General features: G+C 36.1%; 1 protein-coding gene across 1 annotated transcript in view; it reads left to right on the top strand.

The window, feature by feature from the left end:
- The window catches only part of DNER (delta/notch like EGF repeat containing), a 134,098-nt gene that overhangs the window by 53,377 nt on the left and 63,319 nt on the right, over window positions 1-17,402 (top strand). The window contains exons 3-4 of the mRNA XM_049803190.1: window positions 10,209-10,303; window positions 12,725-12,891. Coding sequence (XP_049659147.1) covers window positions 10,209-10,303; window positions 12,725-12,891 — 262 coding nt within the window. The remainder of the gene's footprint in view (window positions 1-10,208; window positions 10,304-12,724; window positions 12,892-17,402) is intronic.

Genomic DNA, 17,402 nt, shown 5'->3' with positions numbered 1-17,402 from the left:
CAGCAGTTGGTACTGGAAGTCTCCAGCCCGATCCAGAGATCACCCACCTATAATAATACTATGTATGTGCCAAATGCATCCCAAAGAACAGTCTGCCATAGAAGTGAGCATCTGTTTTGAGGGTAATGGTAGTGCCTTTTTTTTGTTGTTTTTTTTTTATCCAAGCACCTAGGGGTAATGAAGCTTGTTGTTGGAGAAATATTACCATTTCAGTAGGCAAAGAATTAAAACCTTTGTGACATCTCTTTCTTAATGAAAAATACATTGTAAAGTAATTTCATTTGAGTTTATTCAGGAATAAATAGGTAAAACATCACCTGTATCTGTTTTTGAAGTGTTTCAAGGAGTGTGATTCTTCTGAGATGTTTTTACATACTATGTAGTGAGAAAATGAACAGGCATGAGTTTAATCCTGGCAAAAGTATATTTTTCATCATTGTTTGCTAGCCCCCAAAATTTTTTCATGATTTAACTCTAACATTTATTTAAATCAATTTTTTCAAAGTAAAATCAACCTATATAAAATATATGTTTGATGTGTTATGACTCTCAGATTATATCTGAGGTACCAGTAGTTATAGGGCTGTATCTCATTTTAGTTGGAGTTCTGGTGGACAATGTCTGGAGAACAGAGCTTTATTTCTTGGAATTCCATCTCCCATATCTGTTATTTTACAGTAGAACATATGTCAGGTGCCAGGTATGGAGTCTGAAGAGAGCACTGAAGCAGAAACAAACAATGATCTGCTTTTATTACTTAGTTTAAATGCAGTGTCATCTCTGCATGGGTGCTCCATATGTCCTGATCAATTAAGGGCATGCCCTTCGCTGTACCAGATTTCTCTCATGTGTCTTCTTCAATCTGTGGTCTGGTATTGTATAAGTAACATTTCTGCCTGGTTTGCATTTTAGGTAGATTCACTAAACATTTCAGCCAAACAGATCATTCACAAGTGGGTATTTTAATGGTTGAAATTCACCTTTCTGCATGTCTTCTGTTACCCGAGAAATACATATAGGTCATCAATTGCGACTGCGTTATTAACACTAACATGGAACTTGTTACCCTATTATGAAATTACTTGTGTTGGTATGTTTTTAATATATTGTGATGGATCTTGGTTTTTTCACACTCTTTCCAGTGTACCATAATGACCTTCTGTTCTTTGGAATTCATAGTGAAAGAGATGCTTATCCGAAAGAAAGAGATTTCTGTTGCTGATTCAAGACATTGTCTCTGATCTATATTAAACTAAATAGAGTTGATTTGCCTGAAGGTCAGTGTTCCAAAGCCTCTTTGGTGGAGGCTTCAAGAATAAAGTGTTAAGCAGGAAAATACTGCCTTTCCTCATAGCTTTAAAAGCTTTGCAAATCTTGATCCTTTCTTGCCCTCCTAAAAGGAAAAAATAAAGTAACTGCAAGTTTTGTATTGCAATAATCTGTTTTGATCTTCCTTGAGATTCAGAGGCAAAAAAGGCTGCTATTATTATGTGGGGTTTTTCTTTTAAATCTTCCAAGTCAGCCTGTTTCTCACATTATTCTATACTGATACCGCAAGTGAACTAATGTTCTTCATACTCTTTTATCTGTCTTCTCAGTGACAAATTTTGCCAGAATCTCTCCAAATGAAAGCGCTCACTGTCTTGCAAGGATGAAGTTTCCATGGAAGCATTTTCAGGAATTTTTGGAAACTCAAAAAATGAACACCTGAGAGAAGTAGTAAACTAAGAGAGGCATGATGTATGGTTACAGTTGGACATTTTTTATGTATTCCTTAGATACTAGGGATATACTTGGTAGTGCTTGCTTGACTGAACCTTCTCGGTAATGTCTGCACCAGCAGACAACATACAGATGTCTTTGGGTACAGGTTCATTTCTTAGAGAGCTCGTGCTATAAGAAATTAATCTTTTCCTGATATGCAAATTAAGGGCTACAAACACAGATCATTGAGATCTTGTCTGTTGGTTTCTTTAGTTTAATAGGACTTTATCCTTGTGCTCAGCTGTTGAAAGAGAGCTTTTTTTCCCTACTTTGGGCAACTAACTTGTTCCATTTTGCAAGAAAGATACAACTAGCAATCCACACTTGCCCAGTTCAATGATCTTTTGTGTTACGGTATAGAAAAGACACATATTAGCCAATAATAGAAGAAAAAAAGAAACCATCTCCTTAATCCTACTCAACTAACAACCAACAAAGGTATCTGTGTACAAAATCAACTGTAAGAATACCAATACCATACTCTTATATATTACTTTTCCTTAATAGCTCTCAAATTTTTTTCAAAGGAAATCAGCAGTATTATTCACATTTTACAGATGGAGACACTGAAGCACAGAGCAGTAAAGTGATTTGCAAGGTGCGCAGCCAGGAATTAGAATGCTAAGCACGTGAGTCCTAGTCTTCTAACCTTTTATTTATACTGCAATACTACTGCTCAGATTCAAGCTTTTGGAACTAGTTATTAGAGGCTACAATAAACTTGTAATTCCCCTTGCAGTGGGGACAGCATTTGTTTTATGTGTGTTCGTAGTCAGTAAATTTTAAGCCTTTAAAAGGAGTATGTCTGGGTCAGGTGGAAAATCCTGAAAGAGTGCTTCTGCTCTGCAGCAATGGAATATGCTTAAGGAATAACTCTGCTTGAAACAGACACCTTTGAATCTTTGCTTTATGTGTTGCTAAATGTGCATTTTTTGCCAAAGCATGCTACAGGTGCAGAAGGAGGCTGAAACAGAATCATGGACAAGAGATCCATTTAAGGTTGCTAAATACATAGAAACTCCATCCTTAGAAATGACAGCTTAGGAGAATCTTTAACATGGAAATGGGTGGCGGCTGGAGGAAATATGCTTGCCCTTTTCTTATCATATTTTCTTGGCATTCCTTCTTATGATTGCTGTTGGAGCTAACGTACTGGAATATGTATGCTTCTGGTTTGACTTAGGACAGCTCTTATACCTGTATATAAGATTTGTTTTGGAAACCTCTATTATTTTTCTTTTGTTTTCAGAAAAAGATATCATACAAACAAATAAGGAAACTGAAGGAAACACAGATTTTGCTAGAATAATCTTAACTTTCTCCTAAGATAAATCTGTAACTTCACTAAATCTCTCCTCTACAATATTTGTGTATGGAACTTTCTGTACAAACACCATTCTCATAGACAACTTAGTGTAACCATCTCTGGATAGGTGATACCCTTTATTATATTTATTTTCAAAACACACCAAAAAAGTCTCTAAAAGCTCAATATGCTCAAACAAAACTTAAGTGAAATTCACACAAACCTTAGTTTAGTATGTTCCATTCCTAAAAGATGTTTAATGCATAGTCATAAATACTAGCTTTCCTAAAATCAAAACTCTCGTATCCCCTTTAAGGACAGAAATACCCTATAGAAAATTCTAGTGAGTACAATTATGTCAAGCTACTGAAGCTGTGCTTGTCTGAATCTATATTGGTGGGTGGGCTCAGGACTTTTGGTTATCCAGTGCTGTCTTTTAAAAAGTATCTGGATTCTTAACTACTCCTTCAATAATCATCCCATCTTGAGGTCTTTGAAAGTCTGAGCAAAAAACCCCGCCTGATATGTTTACTGCCTTTTAGTGTTTTGGTGTGGAAATACCTATGGCTGACTTGATAGATTTTGATTGAAGTTTACGTCCTAGCTTACTCTCAGTGACCTGAGCTCATACACTGTATGTAAAGATTTGACTATGTAGAATTTTTGCTCAGTGAGCTTGTTTCCACAGTGTTTACCTTTATTATTCAGAACAGCTCCATACACTCTGGAATAAGAAATGACCATTATTTGTTCAAGGAAGTAACATTTATTGAATGACTGTATCATGGTTTAACCAGAGGGTAGGCAGCTAAGCCCCATACAGCCACTTGCTCACTCCTCCACCCAGTGGGATAGAGGAGAGAACTGGAAGGGTAAAAGTGCAAAAACTCATGGGTGGAGATAAAGACAGTTTAAAAAAAGGGAGAAAAAGAAAACAACAAAGAACAAAACCCCAAACAAAACAAAGAAAAACAAGTGATGCAAAAAATGCCAATTGCTCACCACCAGCTGCCCTGGCCAGCTTCCACCCCCCACACCCTAGTTTTATTGATGAGCATGACATCATATAGTATGGGATGTCACTTGGGGTCAGGTGTCCCAGCTGTGTCCCCCCAAACTTGTTGTGCACCCCCAGTCTACTTGCTGGCAGGGCAGTCTAAGAAGCGGAAAAGGCCGTGACTCTATAAGCACTGTTCAGCAATAACTAAAACATCCCTGTGTTATCAACAGTTTTCATCATGAATCCAAAACATAGCACCATGCAAGCTACTGTGAAGAAAATTAACTCTATTCCAGCCAAAACCAGTACAGACTGTTTGTCAGATTTTATGAAGTTGACATTGATTTTGGTGGTCAGCTTGAGACAAAAAGGCGTCTGGCTAATATGATTACCCAGATAATCTATCTGAGAAAGTGTCATTGTGTAAGACAACCTACTGTGCCTGCTGAAGCATCTACTTCTTGGTGTAATGTTGGCATTGTTAAGCCATGACAGAAATACAGAGTTTTAATAGTGTTTTCTAGAGGATTGCCATGCATCAGAATGCCCTGGATCCTCTTGGCAGTGTGATCGCTGACACTACAAAGTGGCTTTTGCTCAGATAGGCAAAGACAGACAAACTGCCAGTGATAGAATTCGCTGGGTGGATATGCAGCCTTCCTTACATCACATTTCAGTGCTACAATAACTGGCAAGCCTTCTTCATTTGATACTGTTTTTGGATGCAGTCTGTCAGTCTTCCCTTGGTGTTCTTCAGAGAGGCACTACTCCTACTCTAAACACTTTTGCTTTTTTCTCCCACTGGTGAGATATGAGTAAGCCTTTATTTTCTTTTGGTTCTGGTTTTCTTTCAAGCATTGTCCCATATGAAACTCTGGAGGGTAGAAACAAATACGCTTATGTGGAGGTTGAACTGTGTGACACTAGATTTTCAGAAGCGGTAGTTTTTCCATGCTACAGGGCAAAGGAACTGCTTTTCTTTCTTTTATAATTTTGTTCTGTCTGAATGGGATTTCTGTGCCAGAAATGATCCTGGTTTATTGCTTGGCATCTTGACTACAAGAAGATAGTAATTGATTCCCACCCCCCCCCACCCCCATCCCCGATGGTTCTACTAGAGTGTCTTTTATTTTCCTACTTCTCTTTTCCCTTTTTGATTTTTTTGCAGACAGCTGTTCAAGATCTTATAGTCAGGATCTAACCTGTTTTATTTCTCTCGCATATTATTTTTCCCTTGCTTAAGGAAGGCTGACAAACATGTTATATTTCTTAGAAAATAAGAGATACCTCTTGCCACCCTTGAAGGTTGGAAAAAGAAGAAATCCTGCAGGCCTTATTCTGATGGAAAAGTAGTTATATGTTCAGAAAAGGCAAACTTGCATATTATGAAACTTGCTTTGTTGACTTGAAAGTTAATATGGAATCCCTTGGAAGAAAATCAGAAAGAGTTAGTGTTTGCAAAAGCATTCCTCGCAATGCATTCATCGTGACAGTTTCTGTCCTACTGAAGAAACAAAAGGTTATCTTTCTTAATGACCATGTCAGTTTTCATGGGAGATCACCCCAGAACATAGCCTTGTTTTTCTCAAAGAACTCATTTTCACAGTTGCCATTAACATAATGTCTTTTCAAATATGTTTAGATTTTTAAGCATAAAGTTTTTTCTTTTAAGCACTGATCTTTTCTGTAAGATGAGTTTGTATTCATCTCTTATTTAGTTCAAGAATGATGTGTGGAAATGATGGGTGCATTTGCGTATTCTGTTTAATTCCAGACTAATTTGTCCCACTTTGCTTTGGCTGCAGGATCATGCAGATTTCTTTGTTGCTCCATTAGGAGGTAAAAACAGGAGAAGGCTTTTTGAGATGGAAATAGGAGATTAACCAAAGAGAATCTTTGAGGAAGGTGTCAAGTGAAAAACCACAGGCGTCTGTGTGCGCATGAGTGCGCGCGCACATGTGCACATACACGTTTGTGTAACCTTTGGGGATATTTTCAAAATGAAGCACTCGTATGTAAGTGGGGTTTTGTGAAAGCTGTGATGTCCCTGAAGTTAATGGCAGTTTACGGGAAAGACTTAGTAGGCAACTGGCTATGGGGTGAATTTTTACTCACAGAATCACAGTGTAGGTGAAGTTGGAAGGGACCTCTGGAGATTGTCTAGTCCAACCCCCTTACTCAAACAAAGTCAGCTAGAGTGGGTTGCTCAGAACTGTGTTCAGTTGAGTCTTAAATATCTTCAGGGGTGGAGGGTCCATAAGATGCCTGCATAGCCTCTTCCAGTGTTTGGAAGTATCTGTTAGTTTTCAGAAATATTCATTAATATCTTGTTAATAGGGTAGTGAGGAATTGCTAAGGCTAATGCGAATTTGGTCATTCCACTTACAGACCACTTTTAGGTTTGAGGAAAGTGTGGCGTGTTTTGCAAGAAGTAAAAGCCTTCTGCAATTCTTTAAACCCAGGAGGCTGAGATACAAAAGAAATGCAAACATATATCATGGTAGCAGAATGGCTGTATTTTGCACTGTTCAGGATTAGTCTGCCCATGTTGATAAGGCCTTGTAGAATTACAAATGTCTGGTCAGCTTTCCAAGAAACATACTATAAAATTTCATATACAACAAATATCTGCAGAGAACTACTCTCAGTAGTAAGAGGCTGCGTATATGTATCGTAGCATAAATGCAGACTTAGAGTCTGTATGTTAATTTCTTAGCCTCGTTGAATTAAAGGCTAGTACACTTAATTTATCAAAGTAATAAAGGCACTCATGAAAATATTGCCTTGGGATTTACATATGCATTTTAGCACTTGCTGAATTAATTGTATATCTCATTATTCTGGTTGGTGTGTAAGGCAGGAGAGTATCTGTACAATTCACACTTTATTTTTTTCAGAAAAGTGGTAATACAGAAGAACAGTCTGTTGCTCTCTTCTTAGGTACCACACGTGATTACCTTTGCAATCTAATCTGTACTATGGCTATGGCCTGGTAAGATAATCTTCCAGACAAGTCACTGCTGTCATGTTAAGGTCCAGGTAGAGATTATAGGAATAGGTACTCTTCTGGAGATTTCACTCTTGCTTTCTCAAATAATGGTGGTCTTTTGCCCATGTAAAGACTTGGAAAATTAACACTGTTAAAACATTTAAAGGAGAAATGTAGCTTTTATATATTATGGTCTTTTTTAAAAAACAAGAACATGATTTAGATGCAAGCTTACAGAACATGTATGTAAAGAGGAATTCTGTATTTCCTATCAGCAATTCGATATTTAAGGGTTTTAACTCTAAGTAATTTATTGAAGAGCTGCTCTTCAATATAGTCTGTGCTGATGTAGGAGCTTATCTTTGTAAGCAGCTCCTAAACAGATTTTCAGCTCTGGCAGGTGCATGAAGGTTTCGTTTTCTTTAGTAACTGTTTTTAAAGTAGCTGCATCATTTGTGTTTTATCTACAAGTCTGCTCCCCAAGGAGCTTCCTTGCTGGCTTAAAGGTTCTGTACTGTTAAATGCTTCAGAGGAATTTTGGAAGAATTTGATGTCATTGCAGTCATATGTAATGTTTTTTTTAAAGAGGAATTAGGATATGAATGCTCTTTATTTTACCTTCTGAAAATCATTTAAGTATATTTTCTGGTGAGTTCTGCTTTAAATATCTCCTACCAGTTCTAGCAGCTGCGCTTTTTTTTTTTTTTTTTTTTTGCAAGTGAGGTTTACAGATTGCTTTCATCTTCTGAGTGTCAATTCTTATTGTAACGTATTGGTCTGCTTTGCCCTCATTCTTCATCCTTTCAGTTTTGCACAGAGCCCTGTTAAAACAGGAGAGAGACATACTTAAAAGTCTTTGTACAAATTTCCCACGGCTGTGGAAAAACTGTGTAATTTGTTTCCTAATTCAGGTGTCAAAGTTGCAGTTTTTGTCTCCATAGTATTTGTCTGAAATAGGACACTGCTGAAACCATTTTTTGTTCCTTGTGAGAGCTGCTGCTTTGTCCTGTGGTTTTTGTCTGACCCAACTACCAGTTTTTTTAATTAAAAAAAAAAAATAAAAAAATCAAATTTCAGCTGTTATAAAATCCTGGTTTTTAGTGTACTACTGGTTTAGATGATTATTTTACCAGATTCCTAGAGCATGAAGTCAGGGCCAATTACAAATGGAGTTCCTAGATAAAGACATCAAACATTACTGATCTCTTAATATAAGAGTCAAAATCCTGCATTTTGCCTTTTGCTCTTCTGATTACTATTGAAATATTTCCTACATGTGCTTTTCATGCTGAGTAATCCTTATTTCTGATGTGTTTGCAAACCAAAGTCATCTTGGTTTGTTTTTTCCGTTTTCACAAGGTTAAATCTTGGCTCTTGTTATGCTGCCACTTTGTTCAGCTCTTGCTTCTTAAATTTTTTGTTGTTTTTTTTATTCTAGTGTCAGAAAGATCAATACCCTTTAATTTAAAAAACCTCTAATTTCGAATATTAAGGTAAATGAAATGCTTAAATTACATTTTCCTCCCTTGTGTTGCAAGGTAATAAATGCATGAAATTGTAAAACTATATAAATATTGGAAAAGCGAGTGTACTTTTAGACATAGTATAAGACTCTGTGAGACTAGAGAAGTTGATTTCTTTTTTTTTTTTTCTTTGTTCCAGTAGGCATATAGATTCTCAAAGAAAATGAAAGTTTAAATGTTGGCAAATATAAAAGGAAGAGTGTCAGCCAAACTAACTTTGGATTCATCGTGCTTTGAATGTTAGCTCCATAATTTTGACTTCCAAGATTGAAAAATTGTAATGGATATATTATCTTTTTAAAAAATTTATTTGAATAAATACAATAAAATTACAGCTCTCATTATTTTCATAAACTACATGTATTCATATTACCTGTGCCAGAGAATTCAACAGTGAATTGAGTAATCTAAACGTTTTTGGGAAATGTGAATACTGAGTGTTTGTCTTGCCTGAGTCAGAATCAACTCTGAGTCTCCTAAAATTATTACTTGCATCATATTCTGTACTTCTGCTGTTCATGTTTTCATAGGTGATTCATAGTAACATTTAATATATGAATTTTAATTTTACTTAAATTTACAAATTAGGTTCTGGCTTTTTCCTTGATGGATGATTAATCCACTGAAGTGTGTCGGGTTCCATTTTCACTTTGCCAATAAGGTTGACGTAAAAAGGTTGCACACACATTCTAGATGACTGAAAAAATAACATTGCCTAGAAATTTGAAGATGAAGCTGACTTTTTTTTTTTACAGTGTGATATTTCATAGGCAAGCTGATGAAGATACCTGAAAACTACTTAATTAAAAATACTGATGATGTTAATTTAGACAACAGAAAGACTCAATTATGCCACATAAAATATTACTTATTTGAAATAGAGGTACCATTGGAAACGCTAATGGTTTTCAAACTGCCTTTATAAAATTACTACTTTACAAGAGATGAATAATTAAGGAGTCTGTCTGTGATTCCTCTGTGTTGTATGGCATCCTGTATGGTGTCTTGATCTAGTTAATACAGTAAATGATTTGTATGCCTACTAGGCATCACAGATTTGGCAAATACGTCCTTTCACTCTCAACTGTGCTCATAATTTTTTTCCATCTGAAAGCACTGTTTGTCCAAGCAACTTTTACTTGGAAAGAATAGTAATGGACAAGTGGGAGAGTATTTTTTTCAAGTAATCTGTGTTTGGAAAAAAACATATTTCAATATAGTAGGAAGACAGTATCAGTATGTGCTATTATAAATCTTCCAAGATCACCTAAATTAATGCTGCAATATTTCTTGGATGTGGCAAATGTTAGAGCTTTATTTATTATTTTAAAAGACCAGCAGGCTATTCATCTTCTTCTAAACATGGTCATTTTTAAAGGAAGATGCCTTTAGAAGTTCACACATATGTGCAGGAAGATTTTATTAAAACAAAACCCTAAAAGAATGATTATGTGAATTTTCAGGATGTCTGTTGATAGCATCAATGTTTTGTTGAATGTTTTGGTCCATCCTGCTGATTTTTAAAAGATGACTGCTGGACTATTAGTCTTATTTTTAAAAAATTCTTTCATGTTTTTTGGTCACATTTTCTGGTTTAATGTTGAATATAACTATTTTTATTTTCAGATAACCCCAGATGTGGCTTGTGGAAATGCCAGTTCCAATACCTCTGCTGGAGGCCGGCTTATCTCCTTTGAAGTTCCACAGAATACTTCAATAAAGTAAGAATATTTGTCATATGTGACAAAACATAATTTTTTTTTAAATTTTAATTTGCCTGGATATTTTAGACAACAGTTTTTCACGTAGGCAGATTTGTCAGGTGGCTAAAAGTATATGAAAGAACTTAAGACAGACTTCAGGGATCTAGCAGTGCCACCACAACTCTTTGCTTGATATAATTTTTCCCACATATTTAATGTTTTAGAAGATGTAAGCATGTAAACTGTCTCTGGGCTATCAGAATGCTTTAGAAATTGGGGCAGATGTGTTGTAGATGTCAGTTTAGAGAAGGTACGATATTTCCTGTCGCCTTCATGCAGTGAACACTTTCCCCCCCTTTTAATCTCAAGATGCACTTGCTAGTAGAAAGTGTTATTGTTGTCTATATAAATGCAGGTATTTTGTGCATTCATATTTTATTTCTGGATTATTGCTTTGGGTGTCATCATCAGCTGTGAAATCTTTGTGTATGTCCTACAAACCACATTTCTCAAAAATTTCAATTTATTCTGTGTTATTCACTTTTCAAACTCATGCTTTTTCAAATACTCGCTTTGTTACTTTTAATTAACAGAACCTGACTTCCTAGAAGGATCTGATTCTTTCAGCTGGGATTGAGACATTTTCTTATTGGAAATTTTATTTTAAATAAAAATCTGCCAACGTAGTTCTCTGGCTTACAGCTTTACTGCAATTTTAGGCTTAGATTTTCCCCAAATAGCCTACTTTTCTCATACTGTCATCTTATCTTTTCAGAATCCTAGCTTTCAGTTAAAAAAGGCCATGCTCACAGGAAAAAACAAACTGATGCAAGCAGACAAGCTGCAGACAGTTTGGAGCAGTAACTGTTAAATGTGGGAGCTGTTCTACTCTTCCCATGGGACTTTGAATCGTGCTCATTCATGAGCGTTAAGCCTAAGTCAGGAAGAGATCTGTGAGTGTGGATGCTCTGGCTGGCTAGAATCTGTAAGCAAACAAATGTCTTTTCTTGACATCAGGAATAAGCTGGCCTTTGTGGATTCTACAGCGGTATTTAAGACCCTTGATGGAGTGACCCCATTTTAAAGGAGGTTGCAGAGTACACTCTTGCAGAGTCATTTTTGGTCGTTTTTTACACTATATATCTATAGTAGTGTTTTATGTCTGGGTGGATTAATGCAGGTCAGTATCTATCTTTATTTCATTGTATTTCCTGTGTTAAAGGCCCAAGCAACATCTCTGGTTCAATGGCTATCTATGCAAGGAAAATAATTTCAGTTTAATAATTTGATTTTGTTTTTATTATCAGGTGTGACCTAAACTGTGAAACTAGTTGCTATCCTGTTCCAAAAGTGAGATGGTAGGGGGTAGTGATGGGGGTTGTTCTTAAAGAGGACCCAAAATACTGTCAAAAATTTGCTTCTCATGATGTCTAGTTGCAACATTTTTTCAACTTGTGTCAAACATGATTACAAAACTTCGCATTTCTTGTTTTGAACTCAAATAAGAAGTGACAAGGGAGAAAACTGCCTTGTGTTTTCAGCAGGATTGAAACAAGCTCAGTACAGAAAATTGTGGAACAGAACTTCATGTCTGGGTATTTGGAGGCCTGTTTTCAGCAGGGGAGAATTATCAGTTTTCAGCAGTTGGATGCAGTTGTGTTTGAATTCTTCGAGATTGTTCAAACTCATTTGGGATTCCTTCAGAGGAAATTAATGTAAATATTTAGGAACTTGCCAGAAACTTGACAGGTTTTTATTTTTTCTTTATGGAGGTGAGTAGGGGAATAAGTATACTCAGAGGAAAGAAACACTGACATAAATGCAGTGCTCCCTAGTGGAGCCGACAGTATATAGGCAGTTGTAGATATTTATCCAATCTATCAACATTCAGGAAGGCACCATGGACTCAGTGACTTTGGGAGTATTACGTGACTCATTTGATTTACAAGAATAAACTCTTCTGAACCTTCGATCTGGTATGTCAAATGAGGATTTCTACCAGGACGCGTCTCCCTGTTTTGAACAAACATCAAATGTTCTTCAGATATACTTCAGCTGCAGAAAATGATGGCACTGTAGATGTAGAATGGAGGTACTATTCAAAAAGGCATAAATACAAAGACTGACTAAGGATGCTTTACTGTTATGTCTTTTTTATATAAAACTCTTCTTGGGCACTAAGATGGTGTCCTTCAAGTATTAGAAATCGAGACTCTGTATGATTAAATCTGCTAATACATATACTATTATGCAAATCTTACTATTGAAGCATTTTTTATTTTTGTGGACATGCTAAAAACCTTTAGGCCTTTTCCTGATTCCATACTTGCTACATTGAAGTTTTCCTTCTTTGTTGATAAGCTATTGTTCTGCAGTGGTTTACTTCCCAATAACATCAATTTCCCTCACTGTAAATAGTCTTATCGTTTCTTTTCTTAGAATAAGGCAAGATGCTACTGCTTCTCTTATCCTGCTATGGAAGGTCACTACCACTGGATTTAAACAGTGTTCACTTATTGATGGCAGAAGTGTCACTCTTCTCCAGGCACTGGGTGGACTTGTTCTTTCTGAAGAAATGCTGGCATTGGGAAACAACTACTTTATTGGTAAGTAACGTGCTGACTTTCTGTTTATCACCTCTAGGTGACAGCCGATGGTTTACCCAACATTTAGAGAAACAAAGAGGTAATTCCCTTAATTTAAGTGCTGCTGAACGATCCAGATGTGACATTGGTTGCTTCAAAGCAGACAAGAGGTACACTAAATTCTTACACAGGTGGCACCATTCAGTTTAAAATCTAGATGGTGGGTTTTGCCTGATACCTTTAGATGATGCAAAGTATTTTATAGGTTATATTTTAATCAACTGTAAAGCTTTTGGTAAATGCTACAGTAAATAACTCTGATTGTTTGAGGTGTTCCTTTGTCAGATGTTATATCATGGGATACTTTGTAAAGAAGCTTAAGCCTGTACACAGTAAACTTGAAAATATATTTTAAAATATAATAGTAAATCTGATCTTCTAACAGTGTTTACTTGCACTACTTTTTCTCTTCTAGTTTTGTCTCTGTGAATATGAAACCTTAGAAATATACTATATGTTTCATTGGGCAATTAAATGTTAAGCATCTTTGTGGAAGGGATGTTATGAAAATAGGCTGATATGTTATTTTTTAAGTGTATGGGAAATAATACTGATTTAATGCAGTATTTATGCATAGACACAATAGACTTAATTAAATTGAGCTTTCTGGGCAGATGGTTTATTATACCAATGACATGAAACTAAAGTCATTATAATAACAGCATTTATTGTAATTTGCTTGAAATGCTGTATATCTTATAATGAAGCATAAGCTGCCACAAGTTGTTATTTGGCAACTTATCATGCTAATAAATGTAAAATTAAAAGTGTTCTGATGCAGAAACATTTTGCCAAATTCTAAGTGTGTAGCTAATAGAAAAAAAACCCCAAATGCAGTAGTGGTGCCATGTTCTTTCCATTTTGAGTGGTCACTTAGCAAATAATATTGCTTGGAGGTTGTTAGTATAATCATTTAATTACCACCAGCAGTGGTTTCTTTTAGTGATATTTATTTTTTTCAAATAATTTTCCAGTTCTTTATATTTTCTTTATAATTTACTTCCAAGATACTTAGTTTTACCTTTTTTTTTTTTTTGTCATCTAGTTTTGCATTTAATTTATTGGTTAAAACTCTCTTTATGTATCTTCCTCAGGAATAAATTTTTGCATGTAAGTAAAAACTTGCTGAAGACAGGATAATTTGTAACTTTTATGCATTCATGAAACTACCTAAAGGCATAGCTTGGTCTATAAGCTCCCAAATAGAGGGCCTAAGTTGCTCTGTGAAGGCTCCACTTGACTGTACATGCCAGACAGCACAGGCTATTCATTTAGATAACTAAAAGGAATATTGTCTTACTCTTTCATAGTTTGTAGTGTCCTGCTTGTCTCTCTGTGGCTGTCTTGCTGTCACTGGGATTTTTACTTTAAATTGTTTACTGTGAGCTAGGTAACATGAGGTAAAAATATACCTTTTCCTTGATGAATATAAACAAAGGTTTAGTTCATAAAAATTGTACTAATGATCTTGCTTATTTCGTGCCATACAAGTTTTCTGAGACGTCTTCTTTTACTTCCATCTGGTTTTTGATACTTTCTTTGGTCTTTCTTCTGAATTTCCTGATAGTGAAATTCTTTGTAGAATTTTCCAGTTGTTGTAGTGTAATTTGATTGATGTAAGAACATGAATCATAAATATGTATGCATGGAGCAGCAGGGAGACTCCAATAATACAGTGATACATTCATGAATAGGAGCATCTGAGTGCTTAGTAAAGATGAGTGTACATATAGTGCATTTGAATTTTTATAAATCCTGTTTATTTTAGCAAATGGGTGAATTACCTGTAGTGCTTTTGATAGAAAATGAATATGAAACATTCCCTCTGCATATCTTTTACTCCTGAGGTGTTGCAACTCTATACTATGATATAATCAAGTAACGAGATAACTGTTTTCTGGAGTAAATTACTTTATGTGGCCTTAATTTAGTTATAGTTTTTCCCAGAATAATTTCCTTTTATTAAAACACTTGAGCAGAAAAGGGGTGAAATACTAAAGGAACAGGGAAACTGAAACATGAATTTGTTAGTTTAAAAGTGTTTGTGACCTATCAAGGTTTATTGTAAGAAAGATAAAACAGAGTAGCCTCTGGCTTTTCTTCTCAATTGTATGGAAGTGTTCTGCTTACTGAAATCCATAATTCAGCTAAGGTCTATATAAAAATTAAATCTTTATTTCGGATTTGATCCAGGTGTATGGAAATGGTCTGTGAATCTGACACACCTAACAAGTTTTTAGTTTTCAGTAAGAACAGATGAATAAAGTTTTTATTCCATCTGTTTCTTGATATACATAACAAACTTATTCTAAGGTACAATAAATTAAAATAGATTATTTTATATAAAAAAGCAATAATGTAACCAGTGCTTTTATTGATGATATTTAAGCTAGAACAATCACGAGACCACATGATGTTGTAGGATGCTGTAAGCATAGAATCACGCAGTAAGGCTGTGGACCATGCCAACTGATATATTTACTTTATATAAATTTCCCTCACTCTTGTTCTGTTTATTCAAATGAGTTTTTAAAGGATTCTTCTCTTAATTGGTGAATTCTGTACAATGCAATTTTTTTGATCTTTAAAAAAATTTCAATTAGAACGGTAAAAGAAAAATGGGGAAGATCTGAGTGGCGTGTGTGTCTTTTGATCTATGTCTTATTTGAGTTACTTCTAACTGTGTCACCTCCGAGTTTTGTTACTCAACAAGGTACTTTAATCACCTCTCGCAAATCTTTCTGAATGAGATGTTTATATCAAAGGTAAAACATTCAGGGAAATATTATTTGTTTTGTGTTACCTCATGGTGACACAAGTTTAAAGTTGTTCAGACAAGATTGAAAGGACTGAAAAGTCGGCAGTAATGTACTGATTTGCTGATCATGTGATTTGGGGCACAGTGTCTAGAGGTTGGAAAGAATGCTGTCTCTGAGATCTAAAAATAGACGCCTTGATCATAGTCCTCTTTACTCCAGAGACAGTACCTGCACTGTATGAGAATGAAGGGTTTGAGGGAAGGAGGAGAGTGTGACACAACTAAACAAAAAAGAGCAGTCTGTTTTCTATAATGTGATTTCTAAAATGGCTGCTGCGTCTGCAAACACTCTTTTGCTGTGCAGGAAAAGAGTTATGATGCTGTGATTATGCAGTATAATTATGTTGTTAAATTAAAGCATTCACCCCATTAAAATAAGCCCCAGTAGATGGGAAAGAGTACTAACTTGAAGACTGACTTGTACTTTCTGTAACACATTCTTACCATGACTGCTTTGCTTAGGAGTATTTTTAATGGGTTTGCCTGTAAGATTTGATACTCCACATGTGCCAGTCTTCTAAAATAATATGTTAAGCTTTATTAGAAAGTATACTTATTAGCCAATGGGAAAAAAGACCAATATGGTTCAGGTTTTGAATAAAGAAGCCCCTGAAAGTACTGATTTCCTCAGTAGGTTAGGTGGGTTAGGTGTAGGATGAAGCACACAGCATATCCCAAGGTGCTGTGGCTTTTACTGCGAAGTTACTACTAGACAAAGGTAATCGTTAGATGGTTGATCTGTAGTACAAGCCAGGTGAACTGTTGATCTCTGCTTACTGTTTGCAACAAAAGTGCCTCATTTGATGCCAAGAGAATTTCAAGAGTTTTGTGCCTAAATTCAGGACTTAAAATACTTTTTTTAATTTTTTTTTTTTTATTGAGGGCATTCCTGAATAGCAAATGTTTTTCATACCTGTACAGAAGAATACCTATTCTGTGGAGTACTATGGGTGGATATTGAGATTAGCCAAAGAGATAGTTGAGAAGTGAATGAAGAGGGAATTAATAATTTTAAGTAAGAGATGACAATTAAGGGATCAACATTTAAAACATTAGTTTATGGAAAGTCTGCCTTTTACTTTGTGGTGGGTTGACCCTGCCTGGACACCACGTGCCCACCAAAGCTGCTCTATCACTCCCCTCCTCGGCTGGACAGGGGAGAGAAAATATAACAAAAAGCTTGTGGGTCGAGATAAGAACAGGGAGAGATCACTCAATCAATTGCCATCATGGGCAAAACAGACTCGACTTGGGGAAAATTAATTTAATTTATTATCAATCAAATCAGAGTAGGGTAGTGGGAACTAAAACCAAATCTTAAAACACCTTCCCCCCACCCCTCCCTTCTTCCTAGGCACAGCTTCACTCCCAGATTCTCTACCTACCCCCCTCCCCGGCAGCACAGGGGGACAAGGAATGGGGTTGGGGTCAGTTCATCACACGTTGTCTCTGCCGCTCCTTCCTCCTCAGGGGCAGGACTCCTCATACTCTTCCCCTGCTCCAGCGTGGGGTCTCTCCCACGGGAGACAGTCCTCCACGAACTTCTCCAACATGGGTTCTTCCCACGGGCTGCAGTCCTTCATGAACTTCTCCAGCGTGGGTTCCCTCCCATGGCATGCAGTCCTTCAGGAGCACACTGCCTCAGCGTGGGTCC

This window comes from Accipiter gentilis, chromosome 6, assembly GCF_929443795.1.
Source record: "Accipiter gentilis chromosome 6, bAccGen1.1, whole genome shotgun sequence".
In the NCBI taxonomy this organism is placed as follows: domain Eukaryota; kingdom Metazoa; phylum Chordata; class Aves; order Accipitriformes; family Accipitridae; genus Astur; species Astur gentilis.
Note: the sequence above shows the minus strand (reverse complement) of the source record. Positions and strands in the feature narration are given on the sequence as shown.